Raw genomic sequence first — 14,347 nt, forward strand, 5'->3', positions numbered from 1 at the left:
TCAAGCAGGTACAAACTCTTTTTTTCCTGTTACACTTTTTTTTTTCCTTGGTGTTTTCATTTCTACAGTAACACAAAGTGAAGAGACCTCACAGCAGCTCCCAGAACATCATCATATGCAGTGCTCAAGTACAACAGTAAATTAAAATTGGCATTATTAGTTTAACATGATAGGTGGTAAACTTTTACAATTCAGGGTTCAGGTCACCTGCGTATCCCATGCAGTGATGCCTGCTGTGGGACAGGGCTGACAGCTGGGGACAGTACCCTCTTTGACCACTCAGGTGTGAGATGTGTGGCCACACTGAGGTCAGGTACCAATCTATTACCTCTCTCACATGCTCATAGCTCTTTGCTACCTTCTGTCACACCCCTTCTTCCACTGAATGCTAGTGGCACATCACTCCTTATCTGTAGTGAGTTAACAACTATGCGGATATTTTGGATTTAAAAGTTTTGATGACTTACTGATACCACAGAACTATTCAGTACAAGGGACAGAATCCACAGTAAAAAGTAACATTCTGATATTTGACTTTCTGTTACTATTACTTATAATTGCTTCTACTTGCCCAGCGCACACATGCCTCAAATCCAAATTCCCCAGTCACTTTAGTAAAAGTCATTTTGAGACCCAATATATCAGCATTAAAGCCAATGTGTATTCCAAGATTATTTTTCCTACAGGATAGCCATTATCCAAATGGCTATACTCAGTATGGCTGAAGAGTTCTCTAAGCTTCAAAATAAAAAATACAACTATTATTTCAGTGCCTGTTAATCACACAATCACAAAACACTAGTGCCGAGACTATACTCAAAACATTTTACAACGCCATGGAACCTAAAAGAAGTCATGCTGTTTACCATATTTTCTAAATAAACCAGAAACATATAATTTAATGTATCATTAACACTCTCCTTCCTGCAGTACCATAGGTTTCTCATGCAAATATAAACCCTAATTTGTTCTGATACAATCAAACCTCACACAGGCCGGGTAACAACAAAGACACACACACAAAAAAAAATCACAACAATATGGTGTTTCCATTTCAATGTGAACAGTTGGGAAAGAGCAGTGCTTCTCTATCATCTGTGGTTCTCAGTCCATCAGTTAAACGCAGCATCTTATTATTGAAGATTGCAAGATCTGACCTTAGAATAATTTTTTCTCGTACTTAAAAAGGAAAGAAAAACATCCCTTCAGTCCAATCTTATTCTAGTAAATCTCACTTCTGTCATGAATCCAAAGACATTCAACTAATTGCTAAAAGGAAAGAAAAATTAACGTTTTTTTGAACCACATTAGACAGTCACCCTGGCCTCTGTAATTTTTCTGCTTCATCCTCTCCCCGTCCACAGTTTCTCTTGTGCCTTGCTTAATTTACCATACTAGGACAGGAAAAGTAACACCTTTGACTCTAGAAAGCTTAGGTACCAAGGTGTGAGTTTTCCTGATTCACAACTACGAGCATGAGCTATTTTCATAAAATATATATTCTCAACAAAAATACACCATTACAAATCAGACCAAAGATTAAAGGAACTGATCCTAAATATGAGGGTTTTTTTATTAAATACCATAAACCAGAGAAATTAAAACAGCAGTTAACAGTTTTCTTGGCAGGGCTATGAAGCATAAATAAAAAATGCTTCTTTACACTCAAATAAAAGGTATTTAAACAATCACAATGGTCAACACAACAGCAAATTTGGTTTTACTTAACATAAATATTAGCACTGGTCTCTGCAGTGAGCATACAAAAGACAAGGTGTTAAATATTTTTTTTAGCCATTTTTTTTAACAACTACTTTATTTAGTATTTACATGATATTACTTGTGACTTACCATCTTCAAATATAATTATGCTGGGGTGAAAACATACAATTTTCCACCAATAAAGCCATTTGCAAAATTATTGTGCTTAGAGTTTGAGAATGGTTACCATTTCAATTTTGAAAGTAAAAACACCAAAAAAATCAATGTAGTCCTGCATTCTTTCCCCTTCTCGCCTAAATCAAATACCCTTTTCTTTGCATCTCAAGCACCAATATGTAGTTCCTCATATGTTTCAATTCTGTTTGCTCTTATTCCCTGGACAGAAGGCAAACTGCATGGCCTTCCACAGAGTTATGGACCGTGACCATTCCAACGAAAGAACAAGGGAAGCAAAACGCTCACACTCAGACCACTTTTATCTCATTTCTATAGATATACTAGCCAATAATTACTTCAGTGTAATTACATTTCCAATTAAATACTACTACAGAATTTAAAATTACTTCAATAAGGTTGAAGCCATGGAGTGAAAGATAAATTTAGAAGAAAAAGGTTGCGTTATACATCTTTTGCTTTTCATTATCCAAAAATACTGCTTTGTCTTCCTTTTTCTTTCCTTGGGCAAACAGCATAAAAATTTGAAATATTTTACTTAACAAGATTTCAAAAGAAAAGTTAATATGCTCCCAATAGACAAAAAGATAGAAATATTAATACTTAAATCTATCATTTCTTTTAACACAGAGAGACGCTGTTCTTTTCTCATCTATCAAAATGCATAACCAAGTCTAACAAAGCTAAAGGATCAACTATAAGCAAGTTAGGTGTAACTCAAACTGAGAAAGTTCTTAAATCCTTATAGTTGCTTTCCACTGGACTATCCTATATACAGGTTTTCCTCTCCTGATAACTTCCGTCCTTTCTTTTTTAAAATCATACTGTAAATTTGGTAGTACTGAAAAATATTATACTAAGAGTGCCAGGGCATTAACATCCACTGCAGCCTGGAATAAGACCAATTTGAATGGAATTCATCATATGAAGGAGATCAACCCGTTTGGCTTTTAAGAAATGAACAAAAAATACAAATGCAACTTGATCATGAAATGCATTCATAGATAATAGGGAGCAGTGTTGATGCAAGTGACCAGTCCTTTGTGCAGAATCCATTTTGGGAAAATAAAGAAACTGCTCTTGTTGAATATTAAAAAGAAAAAGATAGTAAGTAGAATGATATTATTCATCTATTCAGAATACTAACCTATCTCTTCTAGTACCACATAAATTGTAGAGAAAAAAACACTGATCAGTCCCCTCTGTAAATAAATTCTTACCTAAACCAGCCACTGTTAATTGTCTTTACAGGTATAAAAACAGTCAGTTATGCACTAAAATCTGCAACCAAAATCCTAAGTGTAGTCAGGAGTACGAAAGGATTTAAAGAAGAAATCCTAGCCACTCTACCACATGCAAAGCTGCAAAGGACCCAGTCTCCATGAGCTTGGTTCAGTTTAACTAAGTTGTTTAGTGTCATTTGAGATGCTTCAGGGCACATTAATGGCAGTTATGAACACAAGGTTTTTCAGAAAGATCAGTGCCCTTTGGGTCAGCAGCTGAAAAGGCCAAGCAAGATACCCTAGGGAACCTCAAACAGTTTGACACCGATAGTTAGGCAAGTGAATCAACTCCCACTTTTCCAATAAAAGAAAAAGGGTTTTCAGGATAGTTATTTGGTTCTTGGGGAAAGGGTTGCAGGTGTGGGGTTTTTTTGCTTTAACCTCAACTGACAAATGCCATTGCAGGAGAAAGAAAAACAAAACAAAAGAAAACAAAACCCTGCATACAGAAAGAGAAATTATGTTCTGTTCTAAAGTGGGCAAATCTGCAAAAATGGAGCAAAAGGAAATGAACCGGATGCCAATCTGAACAAGAAGGCAGCAGGACAATCTTAGTGACTTGCACTTCTGTAGCCTGGCATCTGCTTTCTCAGAAATTTTAGTACTAGAATTGAAGAGGACGAAGATGAGAAAAACAGATAATAAAGAGTGCATAATATATTGGTAGAAATTAAAGACAACGCTAGAGCAGTTATAACAGAGACACTGGGTAGGTGAGAAAAAGAAAGGCTAAAGTGAACAACAAATATGTTCAAGCAAATGGACTGTAAACCATCACCAGTAACTACAGCCCAAACAGGACACAGAGGAGGAAAGAACAAAACAGGAAGGCACTGCGGTAATACCAATGTGGAGGCCTAACCTAAAATCCTTTAGAACTTTGTAAGTCCACAATTGTGCATAGATACTTGTAAGGTCACCTCTCTTGATGCAGAAATACATTATTTAAGATTTATACCTGCAAAAACTTCTGTTGTTTACTTGCTCAAGTTCAGTTCAGAACATAAGGAAAAATGTCAAAAAAACCCCAAACAGCCCAAGTGAGAAGAAAGTGATTATTAAAAGGGGGAAAATATTACTGTAAAATTTGTATTTTAAGAAATAAATATAATCAAAAGATTAGACTCTCTCTTGATGTTTCCCATTAGGCACATTCATTAGATAACAAATAGGTTACTGAAGCAAGAAGATTCATTACTCCTGCAACATAAAGCAAGGCTCAGCAAAACTTCAGAAAACATAACACCCGGAAAAATCTTTGATACTTTGCATGACCCAGCAAAAATACACTTACCATAGAGGTAATGGTATCACCTAAATATAAGCTGAATTACAGTGACCAAGAAGTCATTCCCACAAGAGCCAAGAGCCTCAACTAAACCGCAACAAGTGCAAAATAACTTAATGGTGCGTGGAAGACTGACACATGCATTGCAGCAACCTTGTTATGAGAATCTTAAATCTTACAATAACTTATAAAATTATTTTTACAATCACTTATTGGCACAATAAACAGGTTTGCAAAGCAGCTTTTAAAAGGGCAACAAGGAGGTCAGGCTCTTTTCCTTATTTATAATTTTGTTTGTTTCTAATTAATTCCTTAAAGTAGAAAGTCACAGGAAGACTAGATGAACTTACTGAAAGAGTTCCATTACAGGAATAAAACCAGATGAAATTCCGTATGTATATTATGGGCAATATTCTTACACTAGTCAGGCAGCAAAACTGTAATTTCCCCCCTCTATGTCCTATAACTAAAATGAATAAGAAACTAAGAAACAGAAATCGGAAGAAAAAACAAGAAAACCTAAGCTTCAAACAAGACAAAGGAAACCTTCTTTGGGATCAAGGAAACAAAAGTGGTGGCAGTAGAACCCCTAGTTGTAAACACTGAAAATCAGACAGAAGATGAAAATACTAGAGTTCAAGAGGCTACAGGGAACAGTAGCATCACAAGGGCAACACATTGTTTAATCACCATGAAATTCCAGATGACAGCACTCAAGGACAGAGAGGGAGTGAGGCATCAGTGCCTGAAAAAGAAAATGTGAAGAGCACAGGCAAAAAACAATAACAGTCAGGCTTTCTTAGTAGCAAGAAGCAGTGAAAGCTTGAGTGAAAATGTAAAAGCAAGAGACTCCCAGGTTTGCTGAAAGAAAATTGCCATGACCAAGGAATTGATTCTTAATGTTGTATTTTAATTATTAATATTATTCAATAAAGACTATTACAGCTTATAACTCTGCTTATCCTGACAATTTCTGTGACATCTGCCTTGATGATTTAGCAAGGAAGACCAATACATCTGCAAGTTACAAAATACTTCACCTCAAAATACACAAATACTTCTCTCAGAAAGGATAACAAACTATCAGCAGATATGGCTGACCAGTTAGCGATAAAGGACAGCTCTGCACATCAAGACACTTAGAATAAATTTTGTCCTTGGAACACAGATTCAACCTCTTACAGGATACTGCAGTCAATTTTCTTGGAGCTAAAACTCCTATCAAGAGCTTTGAAAAAGTCAAACATTAAGAAAAGCATTGAGTTTAACATAGCAGAATTGAGTGCTGGATGAACAAATAAAAAACAATGCAGCTGTCTCAGATTTTAATTGACATTCTAGCAAGAGTAGGCTCAAGTTTTCCAACCATTCTGGCCACAAAAAAAGCAAAAATTATGGTTTCCCTTACAGAAGAAAATAAAGTAAAAGCAGCTCTATGAAAGCACCATTTAAAAAATTTCTGAAGTGTGATTAGTATGACAAATGAATCTCCGCCACTGATACAATATTTTCTCCAGCATAAAAATGTGGATATCCACAACGTCTCCAAGGTTCCCGTGCACAGCTGAGTAACTGTTCAGTGTAACATTTCAGCAGCTCAGAACACATGCAAGAATAAGGTGAATGTGACATCTGAAAAAAACACAATTAAATAGCTAACTGGATCTCATGAAAATATCTTAAAATGACCAACAAGCCTTTCTTAACTCATAGGATGTTTGATGTTACCAAAGCTAACAAAACAATTATTTTACACTACACGTAGTCAGCCACTGCCTCGCCCACAAGTACACTTTCCCCCTTTTCAAAAAAAACAGTGAACTTCCTGGTCTTTTGGAAAACAGGATTGTGATTGTGCAGTTAGACTTCTCAAAAGCAGCATACCAACAGTTTTCAACACAGTAGGATCCATACTAGGGTATTTGTGCAGTGGCAGCGGTTATGATTGATGATATGCAAAGATCTGATCTGTTGCAAAGAGGATGTAAGACAAACCACAAAGGAACTACACACTTCAGCCTGTATTGGGCACCACATAATGAAGACCATACACTACAGATCCTGAACATTTTCAGCCAATCTTTTTATTCTGGCAGATTTCGCAACTTTCCTTTGCAGAAATATACTGCCCTTGAAAGATAACGTATCTAGCAACAGCCTATAACAAAGTATCTACAAATCTCTGGTTGCACACCATGGCTGCCTTCCCCTGCCATCATTACAGATCTAAATACAAAATTATCAAAGCTTTCTTGAATCTGCTCGCTTCACTATTTATTCCACAGGACGCGAGACTGAATAATGTACAACATTTTCAAACATGTAATGCTGAAATGCAGAGGATTATTAGATTATTATTACTTGAATTCACTGCTGTTATTAGGTACCTCCGAAAAAGATACACTTCTTTACACCACTTTCAGTTAGTCACGTTAAAATATATAGCATGGTTAAAATGTGTGGTTTGGGTTTTATGAACGTGGAGAAGAGCAGTAGCATTTTTGTTGTTTTGTTTAACTGCTTATGTGATATTCAAAATACAAGAACTGTGAGTGGAGAGGAGAGCTGATTTCTCAATATTGAAATCTAATGAACAGTTCATAATCATATTTCTAGGTACGTTAACAGGGCTACAGTCATTTAGTACATTAGTACAGTATGTATGTATATGCCTTCACATATGGGCTTTTTAATTTACTGATTTTCCTTTATGAATCAGGAACAATTCTAGACTCTACTTAAAAACAAGTAAAGATTTAAACCTCTCAGAATGTAATAATAAAGTCCTGCACGGTGATAAATTAGTTACTACAGTCCAATGTCATCCAACGAAGCTTCTTTTCACTACATCTTGACGATAGCCATCAAAAAAGTCTCAAGTAGAATCTACCTCACATTGCAGGACACATCAAGACTCAACAAGTTGAGCCTGCTACACAATATCACTTAAAAAAAAAAAATTAAATAAGGACAAAAATTCTACTTGGTGGGGTAGTTGCCTCCATTACTTAAAATTCTGAATAAATGCATAGTCACATTTTTTTTTTTCCTTAAAATAATTTCTAGGTAGGACTTAATGTTCCATTTTTATCTTTTGGAAAAGAACAATTAAGAAGCCTGTTGAGCCATGATTTCATACTTTTGCAATAGATAAAATAGTCCTAGTAGACTGATACATGAGCGTAGCTCCTCTCTTGAGCACGTGAGCAAACTTCCAGACCAACTTCTCTGTGAAGGACAACTTTCCTTCTTAGTGCCAAATTGAAGCTTTAAAGTACTTCTAATTATCAGAAGTTTAACTGTGTTGACTTCTATTAATAAAGGAGAAGGGCTTCCAGTGCCCTACAAAATTATAAGGAAAACTACTACAGACGGAATACAACAACATTCTTAATATTTAAAATGTCTTGGAGAGCTATAGCATCTGTATGATGATATTATCAAAGCAGTTAGTGTTTTACATATTCATGTTCACACCAAGTACTTGCTCCTCCAGACAGCACATTTTCACAAACTCACAGGACAGCTGAGGTTGGCCAGCACCTCTGGAGACTGCCTAGTCCAACCCCTCAGCTCAGAGCAGGTCCAACAAGAACAGATTGCTCGGGGTCATGTCCAGCCGGGTTTTGAGTATCTCCAAGGATGGAGACACACGAGTTACATAAGCTCTGTGTGCAACCAGTTCCACTGTGTGACCACCATTGCAAAAAAGTTCTTATATTACACTTTAATTTTCTGTATTTCAGTTTGTGACCATTTACCTTCAGTGCCCACCACTGAGAAGAGCCCGGCTCCATCTGCTTCATTCCCCCCACCAGGTATTTTTACACATTAGTAAGACTTGACCTGAGCCTTCTCTTTCAAGAAGCCCCAGCTCGCTTGGCCTCTCCTTGTACAACAGATGCTCCAGTCCCTCAGTCATCTTTCTGGTCTTTTGCTGGACTCATTCCAATATGTCCATGCCTTTCTGATTCTAAGGAGACCATAACTGGACACAGTACTGTACTCCACATGTGATTTCACGTGTGCTATCCTAAGTCTAAATTAGTGTTTTGCTTTATCTGAAATTCTTCATCCTCTCTCCTATTTCACTTGTTAGAGATAAAAAACAACACCTTACCATTTTTCATATGTAGACCATAAGCAACTCATGTTTAGAAAACTGTATATTATCTTCTAAAAACATACAGAAGCAAATTTTATTCTAACCTTTTGAACCGAAACACAGACTAATTGAAGGTAAGGAAGACTTAACCACACCACTAAATCAGAAAAACCAAAGTCACATTCCTCTAATCTGGTCAATTATACCAGTTACTCTTTAGGGATACCTAATAAAATAACAGACTGACTTCTTTTATTGGAGCTTAATAAAGAATTCTTCCTAAAAGAGAAAAAAAGAAAGAACACAAAGCAAGTACAAATCATAAGCCAGTCTAAAAATGGTCATGAGATTGTCTTAGTCATAACACTTTATTAGAAATGTTAAGGTGGGGATTTGTGACTTTTAGTTTTTAGGACTCGTTTTCAAATTTGTAGTATCAAGGAAGGCTGTAGACTTATCTTAAAAATTCAATGTTGTTACAGTTGCTTGTTCTTTGAGCTGAAGTTTTAAGAAAAAGCAACAAACACAGCTATCTCAAAACTCATAAAATTAGTGTGACACACTGAAAAACTTAAAGTGATATTGAACACTGTTACTGAAAGAATGGCCAGGATGCAATAGCAACAGTTTTTAACTTACATTTGAGTGTTTCTCCAGCATATGGGATATGTAGCTTAAACCGATCACAGCTAGGTCCAGGGGTCAAGGATGTACACCTAAAACGGAAGGTAAGAGAAGAATGTGCTAAGAACTTACAGATGGTAGCAGACACTGATGTTATTCTACAGGGTACAAATGACTGACATAGTATAGAAGTTGTGAATACTAGAAATACTCATGCTTACGATTCTGAGAAAGAAGAAAAGGTGGGAAAGTTGCAGGAGGCCCATTCTCTTCCAATCAGTGGTTCTCACAACAGCATAAGAACTTTTAGGCTCTGTGCCAACTATCTTCTTTCCCACTTTAACATAGGAAATATGCACATAAAATGCCCTATTTCAGAGTGTTATTAGAATAATATCAATTAGTCAGTCAAAGCCATCAAATTCTCTACTTTGTATACAATTTTGCAGGTGACAATTCCTTACCTATGCCACAGTAACAGGGTTACATCCTCCCTATCTCTCCCATGAAGATACCCAGGATGAACCTTAGTACATCAACATTCACTCATTTTTACCTATTTGAACCTTTAATTTTTCCCTTGTGGAAAAGTCTCACAATAAGCCTCCAGGTGAGCAAGTTTCAGAATCAGGTATTTGAGGCTATGACAACGGAGCATGTATGTTAATGATCTGTGATTGTTTCGTATCTCCTGCTTGTCTTGAACACCGCAACAGCAGTTGGGTCTCGCAGTGATGAGCAAACATTTTATGAGCACAAGAGTCACTGAAAACCCCTTTAGTGCCTATGCCAGAGAGGACCAACTTTTTCACACTTTGTAAATCATGTACCAAAGTCTTTGAATAACAAAGAAACAAAAATCTTAGCTGAAAAGGAGAAACAGTGACACAAACTGTTTCAGTGGCTGGAATGGTCCCTGGAGTTCTCACCTCTGTGGACTGGTGGGCACCTGACAGGTCCCAGTAGCAAAAATAGTGAAAGCCCTTAGCAGTTCATTGCTTTCCATATCTAAAGATGCTGATAACTCAGAAGTCTCCTTGACAATATCACTGAGAATTGTTTATAGTCCCAGCACAAAAGTCACGCTTGTTGCAAGCCGCGTAAAGCTCAGAGCTAGAGACAGCCCACCTCTAGATAAAACAAACAGTGAAAGAAGGTAGACAAAGGTAAAATAACTTGCCTCAACTCATATATCAGATCTCTGCTAGAGCTCTACTACAAACCACTGACAATATAATGAAACAAAAGAACTGCTTACTGGGCCATACACACAGCCAAAAGCAAAAAGATGGGTAGGCCATAAAGTACAAAAATTCTGATCCTACCTTATCAGAAACACCACAGTGACTCCTGCAGCTCGGTCTCACTGCACAAGAGGCATCAGGGCAACCGGGGCAATGTTAACTCTCACTAATGTACTCAAAACACGTCAGAGAGCCTTTTCTCTCAGATGCTGTCTCTACAGTCTCTTTTCTCTTTACACATGCAAGTTAAGGCAACCACATCCACAAACTTCAGATTGTTTTTATTCACTGAGCTACATTTACTATTTAATCAAATTCGTGCCTACATTTAGCTTCATCAAAAAGAAGCAAACGCAGAACTACAGATCAATTAACTTAAGTTTCCACAAAAATACTAGAAAACATAAGCAAATCTCTTCTGTGCACCTAGAATCTAACACAGATGCAACTAACAGCCTACATTGATTCAAGAATACACTATGTTTTTTCAGCATAATTACAGAAACTAGATAACTGTCCTTGCAAATAAAAGGGAAGCAACAAATGTCCTATCTTCACTTCAGAAAGGTTTTTGCAATGTCTTGTGAGAGCACAATTCAAAACAATCTACAGAAACATGATTTAGATACAACTACTATCAGATGTGTGCAGAGCTGATTGGAGAGCAAGTTTCAAAAAAGATTAGTTGACATCTTGCTTCATCCAGGAAGAATGCACTGACTGGGTTTTCTTCTGGTAGAATATTACTTTGCATTTCATTAAGAGACAGATGATGGAAAAAAAGATGATGCTTATTAAACCTGCCGATGATGCCAACACGAAAGGGAACGCAGCATGCTGCATGACAGGAGCAGAGCTGAAAAATGTTTTGATTTGATGGTCTGTACTACTGTTTTTTGAATTACATCTAGATAGGGCTCAGCAAGAACAGTAAGCATCACCACCCTTGCTAGGAGTAAAATCAGTTTGACAATAAGAATGATTGGAGCTCAGTGCAACAGAAACAAGAGAAGATAAATTTTTCAAAGACATGGGTTTTTAGTAGGTGAGAACAGCAAACCAGGAGTGCCCATTGTTAGGGTGTTTTAGTGGCTGTGGATTAATTTAACAGCTATAGATATGAAAGTATTATTAGCTCCTTTCAAGTCATTTCTAAGGCTTACATCACAAATAAGGCCAATTCTAGGAAGCATACAAAAAAAAAAACCCACCACCAAAAAAATCCTTTGCAAGTTCTAAAATATCTCTGCAACACCAGTTAATATTTAATGGAAATTTCTTTCAAAGTATCGCAGGTCACAGACTGAGGCACATTTCTCAAATAGCACCAAAATAACATTGTTGTTAGCTTTTCAACAGACAAAAAAATTTCTGATCCTGCAAACACTCTACAATCTTTTCTTTTAGCATAGTGGGCCATTTGGAAATACTTAGGGAAAATATAATACTCTTTAACATGAAAATAAAAGCCTGATTTAATGGTTAATGTCCCTAAAAGCAATACTAAGTACTTTTCCTAGATTATTATACTCTACTAGAGATGGTTTTAATTTTACTGGTCTAAAAGTGATGGAAAGTGACAGTATTCACAGGTTTTTTTTTTCCAAATTACTCTGGCTAGGCTGCACAAGAGACTTCAATAACTGCAACAGGTTGAGCAGTCAAGCAAAAATCTTACATACATCCATTTGAAAGGAGGCAGTAAAAGAACAAAAATCCTAAGGCAAATAAAAATTTTGGTACATCTAATAGTTTACGTGTGACCTTATTTCAAGAGAAAGCCACAGATAACGGCCTGACTATGGACATCATCTCCTGCTTGAATTTCCTTAACACACAGAATCTCTCTTAAGTATAAACCCAAAAGTTGGCCTCTATCTTCTCCAAAATGTAAGATTTTGCATTTGCTGATTCTTTTACTTAACTTGGTCTGCTCAAAAGTCACACTGAAAAGGAATGATCTGTAACAAGGTCTGTTAAAGATTATTTGTTGATCAGAGGGAATTGACAGACAGAGCAGTAATACACAGTGCTGAAAATTAATTTCAGAAACTGACTCCATCTTAGGATGAATGGATGTGCTATCTCCCTCTTTACTCATGGAAAAATATTACACTGGTTTGCATATCTTCATCTAAATAGTCAATATTTTACATAGGAAAGTCACAGAAGCAAGAATTAATGCTCTGATGCTCACAGCAGTGATATGAATTAGTCTCCATAAGATGATTAATGGCATACCACAAGATCACCCACTATGGTTTCCCTAGTAAAATATCAAAGAATCATCAACTTGACAAGTTTCCGGGACAAAGGAATATCCTTGAATGTATCGCTTAAAATAATGCTGCAATATTTAAAGGAGCTGTGCTGAGACCTAGGGTTGGAATCTGGTAGATGGAATCGAGTATGTGAGAAACCATCACTAAATGCAAACTCTTCCCTTTCTCAGCAGATTTTAGCTAAGTCCCTTGAGCAAATACAGCAGATTAAGCTTAAGCTGAGACACATTACATCCTTATGAAATACATAATCCAAGGAGGAGACAAGTAGAACATTCCTTTGTCGAGTGTTTGATGCATCTTACAGTTGGGATTGTCTGTGACCTGTTGGGAGAAGGTTTCTTTCACAGTAAATAAAACACACAAAAACTAAACCAGTTCTTATTCAAAGAAAAAGTCGCTGTCAGCACCAGATGCTTACTTAGAAGTGTTCAGAATTCTTTACCAGCCACAAAAGGAAACAGGAAAGATTATCCAAGAGACAAAAGAGAAAAGGGGAAAAAAAAATAAAAATCAGGAAAGTCACTCAGTTTTGCTGCTTGGAATAAGGCACCAGCCTATAATGATAGGTATAGTAGAAGGTATTTTTCTGCAAAATTGACACTACTTCACAGAGTATTCTAAAAGCCTCCGGAAAGGCAGTTCTAGTTGAACTTAACATCACAGTTTTCTCTTATACCAATGTATTTGTAATGAACTATTCTGTCGAATTGACTCTTCTTCTGTTTTGTTTAAGCTAAGCAAATACTCCCTTTCCTTCTGAGCCACTTTGGTATTTTCCAGGATTGAAGCCATGACAATAAGGAGGTTTGTGATAGTCCTAGGTTTCAACACACTCTTACTATCAACTAGTCGCCTACAATCATCACTTGAAAGTATCCCCAAGACAAGCAGTTTTCAATTATTTGAGGGCCTGGTAAGATCTTATCCAAAAATAAGTTCTGTGCCAGCTGAAGAGGTCACAACGAAACAAGAGCCCAAGTGTTTACCATCTTAATCCTTAAAGTCTGGAGATGAGTGGTTACTCTATCCAAAGAACTTTAAAAAAAAAAAACAAACCAAACCACCAACACCCCCCTCAAACCCAACTCTTTAAATCCCCAAATTCCAGTCTGAGGCTCATTTTTTATACCACTCCTAAAAATCTACTCTTTAGAACCATATAAATCCACAGCAAACATCCAGAAATGCCAACAGAAGTACAATAGCTCTACTGAAAAATATATACAATCTCCTTTTTATTTCTTCTTTTTAATTTGTGGAAAAGGTGTATGCCCCTATATTTGTGTCAGATTTATTAGATGACTATCAAATTTCTTAATGGAAAAAAGGTATGTAATGTCTTTAGTCATTCTTCCTTCATAGACCATACAGAAGCTTTACCACCTTTACTAGCTGAAGACAAATCATCAGTGAATTTTACTGTACAAGTAAAGAATAGCAAAGAAAAATCAGACCAAGAATTTTAGCCACTATCATTTCAAGAACTTGAAACAATTGAGGCTGCCTAACCTGAATAGAAAGAGATGCAAAAGCTTCTTTAATCTCAAGAAGTTTAGGCTGTTACACTTGCTGTTCTTGAGCATCAGTACTTTTTGGATAACAGACAACTTTTTTGTTCACTG

At 36.5% G+C, this 14,347-nt stretch overlaps 1 protein-coding gene across 1 annotated transcript in view; it reads right to left on the bottom strand.

Annotated features, from left to right (window-relative positions):
• BRE (brain and reproductive organ-expressed (TNFRSF1A modulator)) overlaps window positions 1–14,347 on the bottom strand; it is a 170,182-nt gene that overhangs the window by 141,633 nt on the left and 14,202 nt on the right. The window contains exon 2 of the mRNA XM_014950966.1: window positions 9,212–9,288. Within this exon, the coding sequence (XP_014806452.1) occupies window positions 9,212–9,288 (77 nt within the window). The remainder of the gene's footprint in view (window positions 1–9,211; window positions 9,289–14,347) is intronic.

This window comes from Calidris pugnax, unplaced genomic scaffold (assembly GCF_001431845.1).
Source record: "Calidris pugnax isolate Ruff unplaced genomic scaffold, ASM143184v1 scaffold24, whole genome shotgun sequence".
Lineage (NCBI taxonomy): Eukaryota > Metazoa > Chordata > Aves > Charadriiformes > Scolopacidae > Calidris > Calidris pugnax.